At 51.0% G+C, this 19598-nt stretch overlaps 2 protein-coding genes across 2 annotated transcripts; one reads left to right on the forward strand and one right to left on the reverse strand.

The window, feature by feature from the left end:
- Positions 1 to 564: 564 nt before the first annotated feature.
- CIMIP2A (ciliary microtubule inner protein 2A) lies at positions 565 to 15554 on the forward strand. The gene is made up of 7 exons (XM_074891193.1): positions 565 to 620; positions 4080 to 4273; positions 8153 to 8466; positions 9453 to 9570; positions 10735 to 10829; positions 12908 to 13025; positions 15466 to 15554. Exons 1-7 carry the CDS (start codon positions 565 to 567, stop codon positions 15552 to 15554), a joined length of 984 nt encoding a protein of 327 aa, XP_074747294.1.
- Positions 15542 to 17750, reverse strand: TUBB4B (tubulin beta 4B class IVb). Its single transcript, XM_074891194.1, has 4 exons — positions 17631 to 17750; positions 17429 to 17537; positions 17241 to 17351; positions 15542 to 16754 (listed from the first exon to the last, which is right to left on the reverse strand). The coding sequence occupies exons 1-4, from the start codon at positions 17685 to 17687 to the stop codon at positions 15694 to 15696; spliced, it is 1338 nt and encodes a 445-aa protein (XP_074747295.1). The 5' UTR covers positions 17688 to 17750; the 3' UTR covers positions 15542 to 15693.
- Positions 17751 to 19598: the final 1848 nt, after the last annotated feature.

Below are 19598 nucleotides of genomic sequence, written 5' to 3' on the forward strand. Positions count from 1 at the left end.
GATGTTGGGAACAGAAACAACCTTTATCCTGTGTGAAGCATCCTCAGCCAGCCAGGCGGGGAGGGTGACAAGGGCAGGGAGAGGAGGGTTGAGCCTTCCAGCGCAGCGCAGTGAATGCCCTAACCTCCGCCTTGGGGTTTCCTCCCAGAAAGGTGGGCAGCGGCTGTGTGTGTGCAGACAGTGCTGGCCTGGCCCTGCGTGGGCTGCACCGGTGGACAGGGCACACACAGCCGGGTTCTCCTGGGTTGTGCGTGTTGGACATGAACTGCAGCGTGACCACGTATCTGTGCTGGGGCTGCTTACAGGGAACATCTGGTGCTGCTGTCCCAAGGGCTACGAGCCTTCAGGAAACCTGACAAACGCTATAAAGTCTCCGTGCTCATCCAAAATTTCCAGGTGGGGAAAAAGACATGTCCAGAAAAACCTGACAAGCTGTGTGCTGCAGCTGGAAGTGCTGCTGGGTACCGACACCGCTCCCGGCAGCATCACAGAGGTTTCCCGGGCGACTGCATCATAGTGACTCTCCTTCCTCCCACGCCCACCACAGATTGCTGCCACATTGCCATGGCAGCCCCGAAGGAAAATAACCTCTTCCCTCGCAATCCCTACTATATCCCTGGGTAAGTTCTGAAGTTTTTCCAAAATGCCTGTTCATTTCCAATGCAAATAGCTCCGGCTGGGATCACGTAGTATTTATGATTTTTAAAGACACTATTAAATATTCCATGTAGCAGGGCTCCAAAGGAGACAGGGCTCCAGGATAAGAAGCACCACCTTATACCAGGGTATAATTAAAGACCATACCATGCCATAGCTCATTGAGTGTAAAGTCAAAATCTTTTTTTCCCCTTTTTTTCATTTGTTTTAAGCTGCCAAATGTTATCAGGGCTGCTGTGCAGGGTTTGGCTTCCAAACTGTCATAATTCTTGCATCAAGGATCTTTGAAGATCTTCTTTAAATAAATATTTGCATCGACATCACACGCTCCTGTCAAATTGGTTGGAGCACAGTCCTGCTGCCGGATCCAAGCTCTCTGAAGAAGTTAGTGACTGTGGATGCTGGTGATCTAGTTGATACAGTCAGACTATTTCCAAAGCTTTTTGCAACATTCTCCTCTAAAGGCTTGGAAAGAAGAAACTAAGCTGTCATGGGTAAGAGGTGATGAGTTATTGGTTAAAAGGTAAGACACAAACAGCAGAAGTAAGAGGATAGGCTTCGGGGTGTGCATGGGGTTCCCTGGTGACTTGTGCTGGGGGACGTGGTCCATGATGCACATAAATGGGCTGGGAAGGGCTGGATGGCCACTGAGGGAAAACAAGCTTCTGTTGGAACAAAAATCTCTCAGATTAGTCCAGCCTGAGGGTAACTCCAGAGGGCACGAGGATGATATCCCAGGGTGGAGGGACTGCCGACAGACCGGGCTGCAAACTTTGACACAGAGAAAACCAGCCGTGTCCCACACGGCTGCAGGTGCAGCGCAGGACGGGCAGGAGGTGGGCAGATCCCGAGCTGCAGATAAAGGGTGGAGCACATTTCCTCCCTTAATGATGCTCCTGTGGTGAGGATCAGATCGGTCCTTCCCATTAGAGCAGCATGCAGGATTTTTCCATTACTGATATCTGTATCTTCTAAACTTACATAAGCTCTGGGGTTGGGGAGTTTTAACAGGTTTGTGCATTACTGCAGTCGTCTGAACGATGTGATGTGTTACTCCATGCGTGCTGTCACCCTGTCAAAGCTGTGTGCTGGCAGCAGCTTGGGAAAGATGAGTAATAGCAAGGAAGGAGCTGTGGCTGGACTTGCACGTCCAAAAGCCTCAAAACATTCCCTTGCTCACTCCTGCCAGCAGACAGCCCCCCAAGAAGCAGCTTCGAGCTCTAATACTGACACAGCAGCTGGGACTGCTCCTCTCCAGGCTGGTGCTTTGGTCACTGAAGGCAGGAGGAGGAACAACCCAATTCTGCTACCGTGTTTTGCAATGCTGTGCAGGCTCATAGCGTCACGCCAAGCCCTGGAGGAAGCCCCTGTGGGTCGTGAGGGTGCTGCTTTGCATCTGGTTTGGGTGGTTGAGTGCAAGGAGAAGCTGCCTGAAGGGCATCGCTGGAGCCCAGGCTCTGCTGCTGGCAGATGGTGCACCCTGTGCTGGGGTGCTGGCAGGAGGAGGAGGAGGAAGGTGCCACATGGCAGCAACTCACCAGTTGCCCCGTGCTTTGTACCCAGCTGTGCCAGTGAACTGGCAAACACAGTGGAGTCATCAGAACTGGCTGCTGTCGCTCAGGTCGGGCAATGGTCAGGGCCAGGGCTTTGAAAATGCCACCGCAGCGCTCAAGAGCATTGGGAAGCCAAACCCAACATGTGGTATGGTGTGGGATGGACTTGGCACACAGAGAAGGGGTAAATTCATGAATCCCAGGCACTGGGCACAGCCCTGCCTGCCCCATCCCGGCTTGGTGGCGCTGGGAAGGGCGCGGAGCAGAGCAAGTCTGGGGAGTGGTGATTGAAGAGATATGGCTGAGTAAGAGAAAAGTGAAATGGGGCTCAGCCTTGGGAAAGCAGGTTACTCACCGCTCGCTGGTGTTTGAGATCAGCAGCTGCAGTGGCTCAGCGTGAACTACAGAAACAGGGGATCCCTCTGGTTTCTTAATCAAAATACCAAGCAGGAAGACAAGCAGCCCTCCTCAGACCAGTCTCTTCTCCAAGCACCACAGCTTTTATCAGCAGAACTTGTAATTCACTCCGTGGCTGATCCCTTCTCCCTAAGCCCAAACTGACTTGCCTGAGCTCCTTGGATTACCTTGTTTTTAATTGCTTATGAATTGAATCCTTTCTCAGCCCTACCATTATGTTGTTCATGATCAAAATCCCTCTGGCTATCCTGTAATTATTCAGGCTATGTCATTTGCACTCTTGCTCAGCTTTTTCGTCCTGGCGTAGCTTCCCCATGTTGCAAGACCTATTGAAAATCAATGTGGACGAGCCACCGACCTCCTCCGGCAGCTGCTGGTGAGAGATCCTGCATGCAAAGTGGGAAAACTTGCCAAGTGTAAATGCATGGCTCTGCTCACTGTTGTTTAAAGTATTTGGAAGGGAAAGTACTTACTCATCATCTTATGATCCTTGTGCATCATCCAGCTTTATCCCCCGATAGGCAGTGGGCTCATTGATTGAATATTTCTGTCTGTACGTTGCAACTGGTAGCTCTACCTTTCTTCTTCAGCGGTGGAATAATCACCATTAGGAAATTTGATACTGGGAATAGCTAAAGTTTCTGCGCCTGCCCTACCCTGAGCCACCAAGAACTCAAACTGCCCGTCCCACGACACGGGGAGCAGAGAAGTAGCGTGTTGCTACAGATCCTGCACAAAGGTCCTGAAAAAACTGAGCGATGTTTGTTACTGGGGCTGAGCAGCCACCCGCCCGTGCCTCTCCCAACCGTGCCTGGTTAGGTTTGTACAAGGGTGCGGAGCGGAGAGGTTTGGCAGGTACAAGCACATAATTTTTCTGATTTTTAAATATTGAACAATGGACACTGGGAAATTACCGGTAACTCACAGATTTAAAACAAAGAGAGCAACTGCAAAATTTCAAACCTGAAGCGTTTTTAACTGGAAATGGTATTTTTAACTGGAGGGCTGTCCCTGTCGATGCTGTCTAAGTGCCACGCTGTGCTCCTGCCGTAAGTCTTCCCATCCGCAGGTGCTGCTTCAGCCACCTGCCCCAACCTCATTCCCTGTTTCTCTGTGAACTGAAGCGCAAGCTTGTGCCTATACACACCTGTAAATCTGAGCCAGCTTTCCTGCTTGCGTGTGCAAACACACACAGACACACCTGCCTGGCTTCATGCATAACCACACGCATCTGCTCGGTGCTCCCCTTGCGCTGCTGCTCCAGCAGCATGAACTGATTCACGCTCACAGGCACATCCCTGCACAGTCCCCTTCCCTGGGCTCCTACTCCAAGCCATGTGTGCTCCTGGCCGTGGCCTTTCCAGTGTACAAAAGCTCTAAGGCAGGTTATCCTGCCAGTGGACACCTTTCAATGCCACCACAGTGACCACTCTTTTTTGGTTTCCTCCTCAGCTATGAGGGCTTCGTCCCTCAGTACAAATATCAGTTTGGAAAGACTTTTGGCAAAACCACTTATAACCTGCTGATGGATCCTGGTGTTGCAAAGAGCCCTTGCCCCTTGCTGGCGCCGCTGCACAACCAGAAGTTCACTGAGGACTTCGGCAGGAGGAAGGATGGTGTCCAGGGTTATCTCCCTGAGCGTCCAGGTGAGCAGACCCCAGGTCTCATCCTTTCACCAGAACAGGCTCTGCTAACGAGCACAGGGTCAATCATGAGCAGCAGGGTCTTCAATAGACTCCTGGGGTGAAATGGGATATTTTCCATGGAGCAATCACAGCTCTGGTGTTGGAGCATGGGCAGCCGGAGAGCAGCACCGGGGTGGAGCTGGAGCACTCTGCCTCGGCTGATGAGTCTTCTCACATTGGCATCTGGTGGAGTGGAGAGGAGAATTTTAGTTTCCAGGTTATCTTTGGTTAGATGAAGAGAAATTATTTTACGGCGTATTGTGAACTCGCTCCCTAATTCTTTTATATTCCCATCATGGTTTAATCCCAGCCACCAACTATGTACCACAACTGCTCACTCACTCCCCTTCAGCAGGTTAGGGGGAGAGGATTGAAAGGGTAAAAAAATGAGAAAACTCAGGGGTTGAGATAAAAACAGTTTAATAATTGAAATAAAATCAAATAATGAGAAATGGTAATGCAAAGGATAGTAATGAAAAGAGAGAAATAAAACCCAAGACAGACAAGGGATGCAAATGAAAACAGCTGCTCACCACCAACCGACCGATGCCCAGCCACCCCTGAGCAGCAGTCGTTGTGTGTCCGTCCCGTGTGTGCGCGTGTCCCGCCTCACCGCCAACCTCTCCCCCTCTAGTTTTATTGCTGAGTTTGATGTGATACGGTCTGGGATATTCCTGGGGTCACTTGGGGTCAACTGACCTGGCTGTGTCCCCTCCCAACTTCTTGTGCAGGCCCAGCCTGCTTGTGGGTGGGGTGGGGTGAGGAGCAGAAGAGGTCTTGACGGTGTAAGCACTGCCCAGCAGTAACAGGAACATCAGAGTGTTATCAACACTATTTTCAGCACAAATCCAAAACATAGCCCCATACTAGCTATTACGAAGAAAATTAATTCTATCCCAGTCAAAACCAGCATAGTTCCACAGGCTAAAATCTATCTTTCTGGGGACGGTTGGCTCTGTCACCTCTGCCCCTTTCCTGGCTGGCCCACCTGCTGCAGAGCTCATTGTGCTCAGAGCTCTTACTCGCAGCTTGTGGTTCATTTTGCATCTTGCTGCTCCTACCTCAGCTCAGCAGAAGGTCTTGTGTGCCCTCCCTTTTTCCCCCCTTTTTCCCCCCCTTTTCCCCCCCTTTTCCCCCCCCTTTTCCCCCCCCTTTTCCCCCCCCTTTTCCCCCCCCTTTTCCCCCCCCTTTTCCCCCCCCTTTTCCCCCCCCTTTTCCCCCCCCTTTTCCCCCCCCTTTTCCCCCCCCTTTTCCCCCCCCTTTTCCCCCCCCTTTTCCCCCCCCTTTTCCCCCCCCTTTTCCCCCCCCTTTTTCCCCCCCCCTTTCCCCCCCCTTTCCCCCCCCTTTCCCCCCCCTTTCCACTAACCAGCCCCATCTCCTCCATCACACACTGAGACGTGCTCACGTAGATTCCCAGTGTGGACCATTTGCAGGATTCTCCTGCATCCCAGCCCTGCCAGGCAAAGGGTCCCCGTTGAGCAGACCCAAACCAGGCCACAGCAGCCACTGCACCATGATGCTGTACCAACCCCTCTCAGGGACGTCTCCTTTGGAGACTTGTGTGCCACGTACCATCTCACGTGTCTAGGCCTGATCTGTTCATCTGTTGCGGCCGTCCCGTTCAGTGGGAGCAAGTCCTCTCCTGGCTGAACGCAGGGCTAACGTGCCCAGGAAGGATCTGGGTCTTCATTTCCCTGGAGACGGCCACACCGAAGCAATGTTTTCCCATTTCATGCTGGGAATTCATGCTGTGTAGCTTCTTGCAAACTTTTGGCCTTTCTGTTCATCCTGGCCTTGTTTTCCAGGATCCAGGTCTCCACTACACAGGTGGTGTTTACAGGCTTCATTCCTGGACGTTTAAATTTGCATTTCCTTGGACTAAAATGTAGTTTGGATGGACTCAACCAACCAGTTGACCCAGTTGCTCTCTCATTATCCTGTCCTCATTCTCGTTCTCTCCTCGCCAACCTTACGTCACCCACCAATGTCTGCAGCTGGGGGCTCACGGTTGCTGCTTGTTGGTGAAATGCTGAAGAACGTGGCCACAGGGGAGCACCTTGCTGTGCTGGTAATTCTTCACCAACAGCTTCTGCTGGCGAGCTGTTGGTGAGCGATCCCTAAAACCCTCCATTGCAAACCTCATTAGTAGTGGCTGGCATCCTTCTGGGTACTTGACATGATGGAGACGCGTACGCGGCAGTGTTGGATTGTGTGGCTGCCTTTAGCAAACTCAGTCTGAACACTTTTTCTCAAGGTCTATTTTTGATAAAGCCTTGTTGAATCCCACAATGTTTTTTTTCCTGTGAGGTCTGGGTCAGTTGGGGATATCAACCAGGGTTTGCTGGATCTCCAGAGGTGGCCATGTTGGCATTGAGGGGTTTATGGTACAGGCCAAGCATACAGGTGCCTGCTCCCTGGGAACCTGGGCTGAAACTGGGGGTATTTACTCAAATCAAATGCACGATGCTCTGCTGACCTTTCATTTAGTACCTTACTGTGCAACCTTCCTGAATCAGTAAGTTTGCAAAACTCAGGGTCATGAAAAAGAGCTCATATGGATTTTTCAAGTGCAAAACAACTTCATTTTTCCTTTTTCTTTGGTTTGCACCGTAAAAAGAAGAGAGTAGATACAATATTTTCATTAATAATGATGGAAATACTAAGACAAACCTGCTTTAAAATCTGTACACTGGATTGAAAAATCACTTTCATCAACAATTTGTCTTTATTTTGTCTCTAGCTATCAATATTTGATAATACAATTACATAGACCATATATACTTTATAGATTTATATACAGTACATATACTTTATAGAGTTATACACAGTATATATAGTTTATAATACAATTATAAGGAGATTACAAACCTGGATGCCCATCAGAAGTCCTATACTCTTGCAGAAAGGGGTAAATTTTGCTCCACGCTCTTTGAGCTGGGACAGGTCGTTGTTCTCCGGAACTCTGCCGATGAAACCTTTGCTGGGAGACGGGGTCTCGTCCGTGGGGCTTTGCACTGCGATACAGATGTTCACCAAACATGAGGATGTCAGGGGAAGGCAGTAATGACCACAGGGCTGAAAAAAAAATCACCTATGAGAACAAAAATGGGAGCAATTTGGTTTGTTTAAAAAAGGCAAGACTGGCATAGTAAGTTTTCCAATAAGGAAAAGGTGGTTGCAGGGCCTAAGAGCGAGCACCCTCTGTAACCACTGCGGAGGGAGAAATTGGCTTCACTCCTGGCACAGAGCACCCGGCCTGGGGGTGTCATACGGGGCCGGGGCAGGCTGGGGAGCCACGTCACGGGATATTTTTAAGGGAAAGCCAGACAAAAGTAGCCAAGCTCAACTGTCCCTGCAGAGTCTCAAGTCGCAGGGCTCTGTCCCTAGTTCACAGTGGAGATATTTAGCATACACTAGATCTAAGATAATCTTTTTCCCAGCCATCGTTAGAGCAGACCCTTTCCTTGATGAACAGCAGCGATGTCAGTGCAAAAATTCCTCAGGATGGGTGTGTGTTTTGGGGTGTGCTGACACAGCCATGTGGAGAAAAGGGTATGTTTGGTTGGCTGGTTTTTTCCCATTCTTTATAGGTTGGCTGATGATATTTTACAGTTTAGGTATCAGAATAATTGAACTATTTGTGCAGTTTTTTGGAGCAGGCTGGTTTATTGGGTGGGTCTGACGGCACTTGCAGGATACAGTCACAGCTGGGGATGCTGTTGACCTCCAGGCTTCTTTCCTTCTACAGAGGGGTGTGGGGGGGGCTGGGGTCCAGTGTGATGGGGATCCCTTGTCCTCATTTGGCCGCTCCTTTCCCTTAACTCACTGTCTGTCCCACAGGGCACTTTCCCTATGAGAAACCTGGGGCTGCACCAAGCTTTCCTGAACCAGTCCTTGGGCCAAAGTCTCCCCCACCGGGGCCAGGGCCGGCAAAGGAAGAGCTGACGATGATGCGCACGGACCCCCTGCCCCAGCACCACCCCGGTGAGTACGCCCCAAGGACACAACTGCCTCAGGGGTACCCACAGAGGATTTCACATCGTCCTGCGTCTGAGGGGAAAGAGCGGCGATTGCCCGAGATCACCCCGGCCTACGGACAGGGAAAAAGGTGCAGACCCAGCTGGCTCAGCGGTGACTTGGTGGGAAGCAAACTGGTAAGTGGTCTTGGGTGGAAAAACGTGGTATAAGGGATGCTGCTGCAGAGGGACGGGGGTTTGGGGACTGGTGGGCATGGAAGGGATCTCTCTGGTGCGTGAAGAGGGAATTTCATATGGGCGTGGATGGCAAAGATGGAAAGTTTAGTGTCATGTAGAGAAACAGTAAATACGCAAATGTTTCTAGCAGTAGCAAATCCACCACAACTTCAGGAAATAGTTGTAATCATTAATTACTCTTCCTAATACAGGTTTAACTTCTCTTTTGGTTGAGTTTATCTTCAAATCCCAGTTATTAAATCTTGTGTTGTGCTGTCCTACGCAGCCAGGCTTGTGTTTCCTTCAGGTGAACTGTGAGCCCTGCCACTGTCCTCCTCCTCCTCCCGAAGACAGAACACTCCTGGCAACCTTATGTGCCAGGTTTCTGAACCCTTAACTGCTCCTACTGCTCACCTGAATTTCCCTTCATCATTACCCCTCATTGAAACACAAGCATTGGGAGTTGCCCAAGGAGCTGGGCGCTGCTTTGCACGGCACTGCTGGTATCACTTGGGACCAACGTGTTTCACCCCCTTATTTCTTCTGGAGCCAGAGAGAGCATTTGTCACGCCACAGCCAGCCAGGGCTCTGCAAATCCCTTGAAGGCAGAGATTAGAGATTTGACGTATCAAGTCAAAAGCTGGCTTGGATATAAATCCCAAGAAGGGGCATTCCTGCTTCTTGCTCTGAGAAACAGATTTGTGAAGGAGCTCAGCGCCCAAAGGTCCCCTTGTTCTCTCTGGGGATTTTGCAAAACCTCTGCATACAGAGAGTTCACCTAGTAATTTGACTTTCCCAGAAATTCTTGGAGTAGCTCTTAGTGTACAGCCAGGAAGAAATGGAAATGGCAGTTGCCATTCACAGGTTTTGGCAGCAATTTAAGCAATGGACCCAAAGGAGGAAGCATGCTTTACTGGTGTTTATTTTATTTCTGCTTTTATTTTGAGCCTGTAAAAATTGAAGGTGTGACTCTGCCAGAATATGCTGAAACTGCAGATACAGAGCAAGATTATCGGTTACCAAAACTGGAGGTACCATGTGTGATCCAACAGAAAGTCATTCCAGGTAAAAAAGGGGGAGGTCATGTGCAGCATGAGTCCACCTCAGGAGAAATTGTGTCACCCTTCTCCCCCTGGGGGAATCTCAGAGACATTGGCCAGTCACTCCTGCTCGTTTGAACACTTTGGGATGGAAAATGCCCCTGCTCCTCTCCATGCAAGGGTGTTTCTTTGGGATGCTTCACCCCTGAGGATCTCACGCTGAGGGACACGTGCCCATGGGCAGGTGGAAGGGATGCAGCTGTGGGGCCAGGCTAGAAAATGCTCCAGGAAGCAAGGGGAGATGGGTCATGGGCTCTGCACCAACCCCGGCAGCTTGATGAGTGTCTGTTACCGTTGAGGTAGTTACTTCTCTCCTAGAAATAAGATGTTTTTCTGAATCATCAAATCAACAAACAGTGGTGTATTGCACCATCATAAATGTATAAAACTGTCTTACAAGGAGTTAGACTCTGTAACTTCACCACTTGCACTACTGGAAGAGCATTTCTCTGCAAGTAGGAGGATTATAAAGGGCTGGACTCCCCCCTAAAGGGTACGACACCAGTGGGGAGGATACTTTGCTCTGCAGCAGACCGCAGAGAATACAGGGGCTGTACGTCAAAATATTTCAGACTTGGTGAAAGAGCATCGATGTTACAGGATGCAGAAGACAAATTTCCCTCTCTCCAAAGCATCCCTTTGGGAAGAGGGAGTTCTGGCTGCTCTTCAAGTTGTACCTCTCTCCATTTTATGTAGTTTTAGACTTTATATAGTTTCTGTATTATAATTGGTGAAAACTGGTTGGATGGGCAGGGCAAATGAGGAAAAGAAAGGTTGGACACCCAGTTGTTAGCTCCTGAGCGTGTATTAAACTGGGAGAGAACATGACAGAGATGTTGATGTAAAGAAAAAAATAAGAAAATTAAATGTTTCTTCTATACCTCACGGAGACCAACAAAGAGCAGTTCAGCCCATTAAGTTTTCTTTGCAAATAATAAAAAAGGCTCTTTCAGAAAAGATACTTCACATGTAAGAAATAATTTTACAATTTAAATGGATGAACTTTTCCTTCCAATACTTTGCCAAGGTTTTATATTTATCCCAGCCTCTTCCACTTCCAGACTGGTTGATCCTTATACAATATGTATGTTCTCAAGCAGAAAATGTTCCCTCTTGTCTTCATCCACAGGGTATGCTGGATTCATCCCCTGCCTCACCCAGGTTAACGGTGTGAACTACGTCCAGGCTGTGAAGGAAGCAACGAACGAATTTGACCGACGCCAGGTAGCTGATACGCACAAATCATATTTCAACAGTATAATGTTGGTGTTGATTCATCTGCAACACCAAAAGTGGTTTCATTTACAGTAGTAGTATTAGAACTGGGGTTATAAGTACAAGCAAAATAAAATGCTATTAGGTAACATGTTGAAAAAATCATGAGCAATTAAATTCTCTAACTTGTTTCCTTGGGACATTAAGGGAGGATAAATGAGTTCATAAAAGGATTAAGCAAATCTATTGCGGGTTAGGTCAAGGGTGGCTATTAAAAATGTTGCTCTGAGTGCAGAAACACAGATGCATCTATCTGTGCTTCCCTTACACAATATATCTTCTCTACCTGGATGGCAGTGCTGGATGGTTTCCTGGGCTGCTTGGATGGATATTTCTCCCTCATAATGGGTTGTAAGGCTTTTTCCTTTACTAACATAATTCGTCTTAAAGGGATCTAGATCTTTCTCCTCCTTTTGGGAAGGACGCAGAAACATCCCTACTGAAAAACTATTTTGTCCCCTTGCTGTAAGATCTCCCATATAATGCCATGTAATCCTCCCACACAGGAAAATGAGATCTCTCCCACAGTAGTTAACAGTTTGCATTCAAAGCTACGCATTTCTTTCTGCTGCCAGGATGGAGTGAGATCCCCAAGATGCAGCATCTTGCTGGAGAGGGCTGATCAGTTCATTAAAAGCAGGTTACAACATTTCCAGCCCTTTCTGATCACCAGGATTCACTGCAGTGCCTTCGTCCCAGAGCATGTGGGTCTGATGTAGAAAAAAGTCCAAGACTGAGGATCCCCAGCTCAGAGAACCTCAGCTGGGAAGAAGTGACTCAGCGGGGAAAGCAGCAGGGCTGACAGCGCTCATGGCAGCCTCATGCTTTGGCTGAAATGTTTTTTCCTGTGCTGGCTTCCCCATCCTCTCCTTCTGCTGTTAATAGGAATTGAAATGAAACAAACAGAACAAAACCCAGGCGTTATCAAAACTAAATGTGCTGTTTGCAAAGCCTTTCTCCCCGTTTTCTTCAGAAACGCCTGCCATGCAGTGAATTGGTGAGGGAGGTGTTTCTGCAGCGCAGGATCCGGCAGAGGTTAGCTGCAGCGTATCAGGCACTGAAGGAATATAAGCATGCTAAAAAAAAAAAAAAAAATCACACCACATTTCTGTCTAAGATGGCTTCTGACTTCAAGCCACTAATCTTCTGCCCTAAATCTCCGTTGCCCTAGGTTACATACTGGGATGTGCCGTGGCTCATTGCTTACTGTCTGCATCGGGCAAAATAACACAATCCTCTCGCTCCAGCGCCGCGCTTGAGGAATTGCAGCAATCGCTCCATCACTAGTCACAAAAGGGCTCAGCGGCCCCGTGGTTTGCTCAGCTCCGTAAACCCCGTCCCTTCTCCACCGAGGAGGCGGCGCAGCTTTAGTGACACTTTAGGGGTTTCGCCGCTGCAGAGAGCTGCAATATCCATCCTTGCGCACAGCCCCTTGTCTGGGTCTGGCCGCAGAGGGCAGGGACAGATCCAGGAGATGATTTACACTCACCCTTCAGTTAGTGCTCCCTAAGCCTTCCCGTTCCTCCCAGCCTGGGCATTACCAGCTGGTCATCAAAAAAACCCCTCAAAACCAGTTAAATGGGTTGAACCAAAACACAGATGTGCAGAGTCATAGCACAGGAGCGGACAAGGCGTGTGTCCAACTCCAGCAGATACTGCTGGCTCGTGGTGTAGCAAATGTAGGAGCACAAGGGACGTGCAGATGATGCCCAGGGGTGATGAACGCAGCCCAGACTGTAGAGGTCCTGACGACTAGGCCTAGGCCAGGAGCTGCTCTGTGCACCTGGGTACGTGCTGTTGAGAGTCGCTGCCAACACCTGTCAGGAGAAAAGCTTACAAAGTGGAAAAAGGGGAAGATGCAATGTAGATCCTAATCAGAAGAAAACAGAACTGGGAAGAGAATTGCTGTACATTGGCTTAAAATAGTTAATACGGAGTCAAAGCACATGACTTGGGCAATAACAGTATGGTTGAAAATGAACTGTACTATGGTGGTAGGTTTTTTTATTTGTTTGTTTGTTTTCCAGATGATGGACAGAAACCCAGCTTGCAGTGCTGGCAAGAGATTTCCCCAAACATACTGGCCTAACAACAGAATTTACACCAGTGATGGACTGATACCTTCCTACGCAGGCTTCATACCAGGTAAGTTTATCAGCTGAGTGAAAATGCAAGTCACTAATATTAATTACTGTCATTAAGTAGCACTGTTATTAGCTGTAGTGTTGTAGAAGTGAACAATTACTAAAATGTTCCACAAGGGTAGTAGATTTTTTTCCAGTCTGTGCCAAGGTGCTGGAGTCGGGGCACCCCTGCCTTTCTGCAGGAGAGCCCATCGTCCCGCGGCCAGCCGGGACTTGCGCAGAACATTCCTCTGGTTTCCAGCCACCGACCTCCTGCTGCAGCAGAGGAGGCTCAGCAACACCCACCCCCCCCTTACAATTTCTTCATTGAAAAGCAATTCTGTTCTAAAAAGCTTAAAGTCTGCTAAAAAGCAAAAGGTAAATGATACAAAGGGGTTGAGGAAGCACCAAAAAAAAAAAGCAGTGAAATGGTGTTAGTCATCGAGACAGGTGGTGGCTACCCTGTACTGTCTGCCTGATCCTTGTCAGGTAATGGTGTTGCCTAAAAGGGGAGGTCTGAAGTAATTTTGTGTATGTTAAGGGGAAGGTCTGCCCATGCACCTGAAAGCATTAAGGTATCAGGCTAAAATTTCAATAAATCAGCAACTAATATTGCTATCTTTGGCCACAGCAAAGTCAAGAGACCACAGCTCAGTAATGTGGGAGAGGAAATCATGGAGATAAGCTAGACAGGCCCAAACTCACAGCTTGCACTTAATGCAGAGATACAAAATGTGGTAGAAATGAAAGCAAAGCGTGGGAAAACAGCTATCCTGGCAGGGTTGGGCTGTAGCTGATATCGAGGTTGAGCCCAGAGAGGAGAATGTTGAGGCAGTGAACGTGGCTCTAGCAAGACTTGTACCGGGGCGTGGGAAAACCACGCAGAAAAAGCAAAGTTTAACACACGGTCAGTCAGCAGGAGCGTGCGGGATGGTCTAAGGGAAAGGCTGGAAGCATCTTACACCCTGATGGGGAAAGGCGAGGCTGGACAGGCCTTCTGATCAAAGGTGAAGAGAAATACGTTCATTCTGGCCTCTGTCACCACACTGCTGCTCCCGGTGCGTTACACTCAGCCCGTCCCCCCTCCTCAGCCCTGGCCGTCCCGGTGCCCCCTTCCTCTGTGCTGGGTTGCCTGGGGAGGGCTGCGGTCACACTCCACAAAGCTTTAGCCAGCAAGCTAAACCCCCCTGGAGAAAAGTTGTCATGAACCTAAGGGTTCCGGTGTTAATACTCACCCATATGTTTGTTCTCTCTCCACAAGCCTGCAGCAAGCGGGGGGGGGAGCAGCCAGAGCGTGATTAATGGATACTGGGGGGACAACACTGTCCTGCCCTCAGTAACTGTCAGGCCAGGGAACACACCAGCTTCAGTGTCATGAAAAGGAGGGAGAAAAAACCCACCCTAAAATCAAGGACAAAAATCAACTGCTTAAAGTGTTACTTCATGCTTTAAAATTGCCATCTTTTCACCTACAGAAGTATTCTCCTGCGTAGCTTTGAAACCAACCACCTCGTTCTCTAGACAGACTGACTTCCACTGCCCCAGGACCCCCCCCCCTCCCACCCCGAGTCGGGGCAATTTTAACTACTCCAACCAGTTCAACTCTGGAAGGAGAAACTTATTTTAAGACAGAAAAAATGAACACAAAATCAGTTACAATTGAGAACACAGAACAAAATTTCGTAGCAGGAAAGCAGCCTGCTATCTCCTGTCCAGCTGCTGAATGACACGTCTGTCACTTCAGGTAACGCTGAACATATTAACTGTTTCCACAGTGAAAATTTGTTTTGCCAATATAGAGTTTTCACGAGATGAAGGTGTAATTTATCAGGTGCTCAGCTCGCGGAGGCTGCAGTAACACCCGATTATTTAGTTGTAAAACCACTACATACTAATTTTTAGTGACCCCAGCAAGGCTGCACACACACGGGTGCTCCTGAGCCGCCCTCCCCGCAGCAGCAGGCGCAGCACAGCTCGTCACAGCTGTCCCCAGCGCTCCCCACAGGCCAGGGCTACCTGCCGGGCTTACGCTGCCAGGTAGCTGCAGTGGATCAGCCCCCAGCTCTTCCTCTGCCAGGAGCACCCACCCCATCAAAGGCAACTTGCCTGCACCATTTTGTTGCCCAGGCAGCTGGGATAAGACAGACACCCCCCCCTTGAACCCCAACGGTCAGGAGAGCCACTGGGCTCCCGCCGAGAGCAAAGCCTGTAACAGGAGTCCACAGGCAGGTACCTAAATTTAGACACGGCTTGGAGCTGGATTCCACCCTCCCTGTGAAGTGTATCCCCCCCCACCAGTGCACTTGTTACGAGGGAATACCGGAGGATTTCTTCAGTTCCCAAGGACTGTCACCACGTCCCGTGCAACAGGCACCCACCTCGCAGGAGGGCAGGGAGAGAAGCGTGGTTGCCCCAGGCAAGGTGGCAGAGCTCACCCCAAGTCCATCGTTTTTCTTTTCCAGACCTCCGACACACCTACGGGCTCACTTTTAGGAACAGCACCCGAAAAGCTTACGAAAAGGAACAAAGGAGACGAGCTTGTGCACTGTGAAAAATGCTTTAATGGTGCCTGTACAGCATTTGAAGTGACTTTGAGACAGGAAGAGGAACACAACACAGACAGAGAAGTTTTGAATGAAAGAGTTCATACAGCTTTAAACAAAATTTACAGGTGTTCATCTGCATAGCTTTTACTCTGCCTCTTCCTCAGCCTCCTCCTCAAACTCCCCCTCCTCCTCAGCTGTAGCATCCTGGTACTGCTGATACTCAGACACCAGGTCGTTCATGTTGCTCTCAGCCTCTGTGAACTCCATCTCGTCCATGCCCTCGCCAGTGTACCAGTGCAGGAAAGCCTTTCGGCGGAACATGGCCGTGAACTGCTCAGAAATGCGTTTGAACAGCTCCTGGATGGCCGTGCTGTTCCCAATGAAGGTGGCAGACATTTTCAGGCCACGAGGTGGAATGTCACAGACCGCTGTTTTAACGTTATTAGGAATCCATTCAACAAAATAGCTGCTATTTTTGTTCTGAACATTCAGCATTTGCTCGTCAACCTCTTTCATCGACATACGGCCTCTAAAAACAGCAGCTACGGTCAGATAGCGGCCGTGACGTGGGTCACACGCAGCCATCATATTCTTTGCATCAAACATCTGCTGTGTTAGCTCTGGCACAGTTAAAGCACGGTACTGCTGGCTCCCACGGCTCGTGAGCGGGGCAAAACCAGGCATGAAAAAGTGCAAACGGGGAAAGGGAACCATGTTCACTGCCAGCTTCCGCAGGTCAGCGTTAAGCTGGCCTGGGAACCGCAGGCAGGTGGTAACACCACTCATGGTGGCCGACACTAAATGGTTCAGATCACCGTATGTCGGAGTAGTTAACTTCAGTGTTCTGAAGCATATGTCGTAGAGGGCTTCGTTATCAATACAGTATGTCTCATCCGTGTTCTCCACAAGCTGGTGAACCGAGAGCGTGGCATTGTAGGGCTCTACTACAGTATCTGATACTTTAGGGGAGGGTACAACACTGAAAGTATTCATAATTCGGTCTGGGTACTCTTCACGAATTTTGCTGATGAGGAGGGTACCCATGCCAGAGCCCGTACCACCACCGAGAGAGTGAGTGAGCTGAAAGCCCTGGAGACAATCACAGCTTTCTGCCTCCTTTCTTACAACATCTAACACGGAATCAACTAATTCAGCACCTTCCGTATAATGGCCCTTTGCCCAGTTGTTTCCTGCTCCGCTCTGACCTGGAAGAGAGCCATTTTCGTATTAGATTACGGTCACTGCTTCCTGCTTATTGCTTGCAAGCAAAGCTTAGGGGCATCGGGCTACAGAGAAACAGAAAAGCTTTAACTTTATCGAGCGCAGAGCTGTGGTTTCACACAAGCACCTCTGAAACGGCTCGGCAGATACACGGAAAACATTCGTGATCAGTGACACCGCAGCCATTTAATTTCTCCTGATAGCATGGAAGAGGGTAATGAGAATCGGAAGAGCAACGACCCCTTGTGCCTTCTCGGACCTGCTCTCCCAGCAGCTGCCATCACGCACCATCCGCAGATCCCCGGTATTTCGTGCCCGTCATGAAGCGCAGGATTAACCCCCCTCCCGGGGCCGCGCTTGCCTCAGGAGCATGTGCGGCGCTGAAGCCCGCAGTGCAGCGTCCCTGCCCTGCCCACCCCACCCCGAGCCGGTTACACGACAGGTCCCTCCCCCGCTCCCGGCGCACTCACCGAACACGAAGTTGTCTGGCCTGAATATCTGGCCGAAGGGCCCGGAGCGCACCGAGTCCATGGTGCCGGGCTCCAGGTCCACCAGGACGGCGCGGGGCACGTACTTGCCACCTGCAAGACAGGGAGAAGCCGTGACTGCGGCGCCGGGGGCGGCCCGGGGAGGGGGCGCGCGGCGCGCCGGGCCCTACCTGTGGCCTCGTTGTAGTAGACGTTAATGCGCTCCAGCTGCAGGTCGCTGTCTCCGTGGTAGGTACCGGTTGGGTCGATGCCATGTTCGTCGCTGATCACCTCCCAGAACTGCCGGAGAAAATCGCGTCAGAGGCGGCTGGGCCGGGCGTGCCCCACTCCTCCCATCTCCCACCCCCGCCGCCCCCTGCCCACCGCCCGGACCTTGGCCCCGATCTGGTTTCCGCACTGCCCGGCCTGCAGGTGCACGATCTCCCTCATGATGGCGGCGGCACAGCTGGCTCTCACCCAACGCCACTCTTCCACCAACCGACTCTGACTGCGTGAGGCAACCGCCAAGCCTTATATAGCAGCGGAATGCGCGCGCAGCCTTCTTTTCCCCGCCCGGGCGGTCATCCGCAGCAGCTATTGGCTACTCATAACGAGGCTCTAAAAATGAGGAAATCTGGCTGGCCGGAACGCTGTCATTCAAATCATTGGCTCCTATTGGCTCCGCCCGCTTGTCTGTTGATTTTACTGTTAGGCAACCGAGGCCCACGAATGCCCGCCCTACTCGCTCAGGGCACTCCCGATTGGCTTAATTGAATGATTGATGTCGAGCATGATTGGCTGTCGGCCTCAGGGATGAGCTAACGCCATTTGATTGGATGAAAACAAAGTGTCCTAGTAACCGTCGCAATGACTCCGCAGCCGGCGCTGGGCGGTGGCTCGCGCAGCCGCCTATTCCCGAAGCCGTGTGCGCACTTTGCGCAGCGTAGGCGGCGGCTCCTCCTTACTGCGGGAGAGGGGGAGGGCGGTTTCCGGGGAAACCTGGCCGGGCCGCTTCCCCCGCGGGTCCCGAGCGCCCCCCTGCCTCTCGCCTCCGCTGCTCCGGGAGGGCCTCCCTCGCCCGCCCGCGCTGCCACCCCTGTCCCCCTCCGCCGGCCCCGGGGCGCTGCGGCGGCGCCGGGGGGGCAGGGAGCCCGTCTGCGCAGGCGCGGGCTGCGGCGCCTTTCTAGCACTTTCTGGCGCGCAGCCGCCTGAGGCAGCGGGGGCCGGGCGGCCGTTGTCATGGCAACCACGCTCCGCGCCGGGAGGCGGGAAGGGGATAGGCCCGGGCAGGGCCTGCGGCGGCTGCAGCATCGAGCGGTGCGGGGGAGCCCGTCCTCGGCGTCGTGGGCTCGGGGCGGGCCGGCGGCCGGGGGGAGCCGTTTAGCGGCAGCTCCTTTGCCGGGAGGCCCTGCGCTGCCAGGGGAGCACTCGAGTGAGGTGGCGTCCGCCTGGGAGGGAGCCTGCGGGGGCTGCCGGCCTCTCACCGGCCTCCCACCGGCCTCCCACCGGCCGGCTGCTCAGCGGGCCTTTCCCAGGGCGGGCAGAGCAGCCCTGGGTGATGCCTCTGTCCTGGGCTGGACGTTCATGGCGCAGCCCTGTCATGAGGCAGCCAAGCATCCCAAGCTGGCTAAATGTCTCCCTTGCTTTCCTTTTCTCCACCTCTTAATAGGCCATACTGTCCCCTTCTACCATCCGACTTTGTTAGCACATTCTTGCATAGACAGTTCATGTGTTGTTCACAGCTTTGTTGTTTTAGCAGAGTATTTTTATGATTATACGTATTCATTAGGATGCCAGCAAGGTCTACAAGTCCTAGCATCTCTTCTTGTTTCATAATGCAGCTAAAACTTGAAAGAGGCTCCTAATGGGTTCTCCAAACCTACCTAGTCTCAAAGTGTTGCCTTGATGTGGGAGTAGACTGAGGCAAAAGCAGCAGGTGACCTCAATTCTTTCTACACAAACAGCACATCAGGCCAGTGCTCTGTCATTCAGGCATTCATATAAGGCAGAGGTACATTATGGCTTGTATATATAACATGGTCTGTGCTTGGTAACAATTATCCAGCTGCTGCTGCAACTGGATCAGGTGAGGAGGTAGTCAGGAGAAGAATAGCAGCGTGAAGACTTTTGCTGGAGATCAAATAGCCTCTAGTAGTTGGCTTAATACAAAGGTTATGATGATTGATATTTCTGGCATGTAAACAACATATTCCCCCAGAGATGCTGGAAGGAGCCCAGGAGCACTGGGAGCAGCCCTAGAGACACTGGGAGGAGCCCCAGCGCATCAGGAGTGACCTGAGAGGATCCTGGGCAGCTCCAGGAGGCCCTGGAGAAGGTGTTTATCAGCCCCAGAGGTGCCCA

The sequence above is a fragment of the Strix uralensis genome, chromosome 21 (genome assembly GCF_047716275.1).
Source record: "Strix uralensis isolate ZFMK-TIS-50842 chromosome 21, bStrUra1, whole genome shotgun sequence".
In the NCBI taxonomy this organism is placed as follows: domain Eukaryota; kingdom Metazoa; phylum Chordata; class Aves; order Strigiformes; family Strigidae; genus Strix; species Strix uralensis.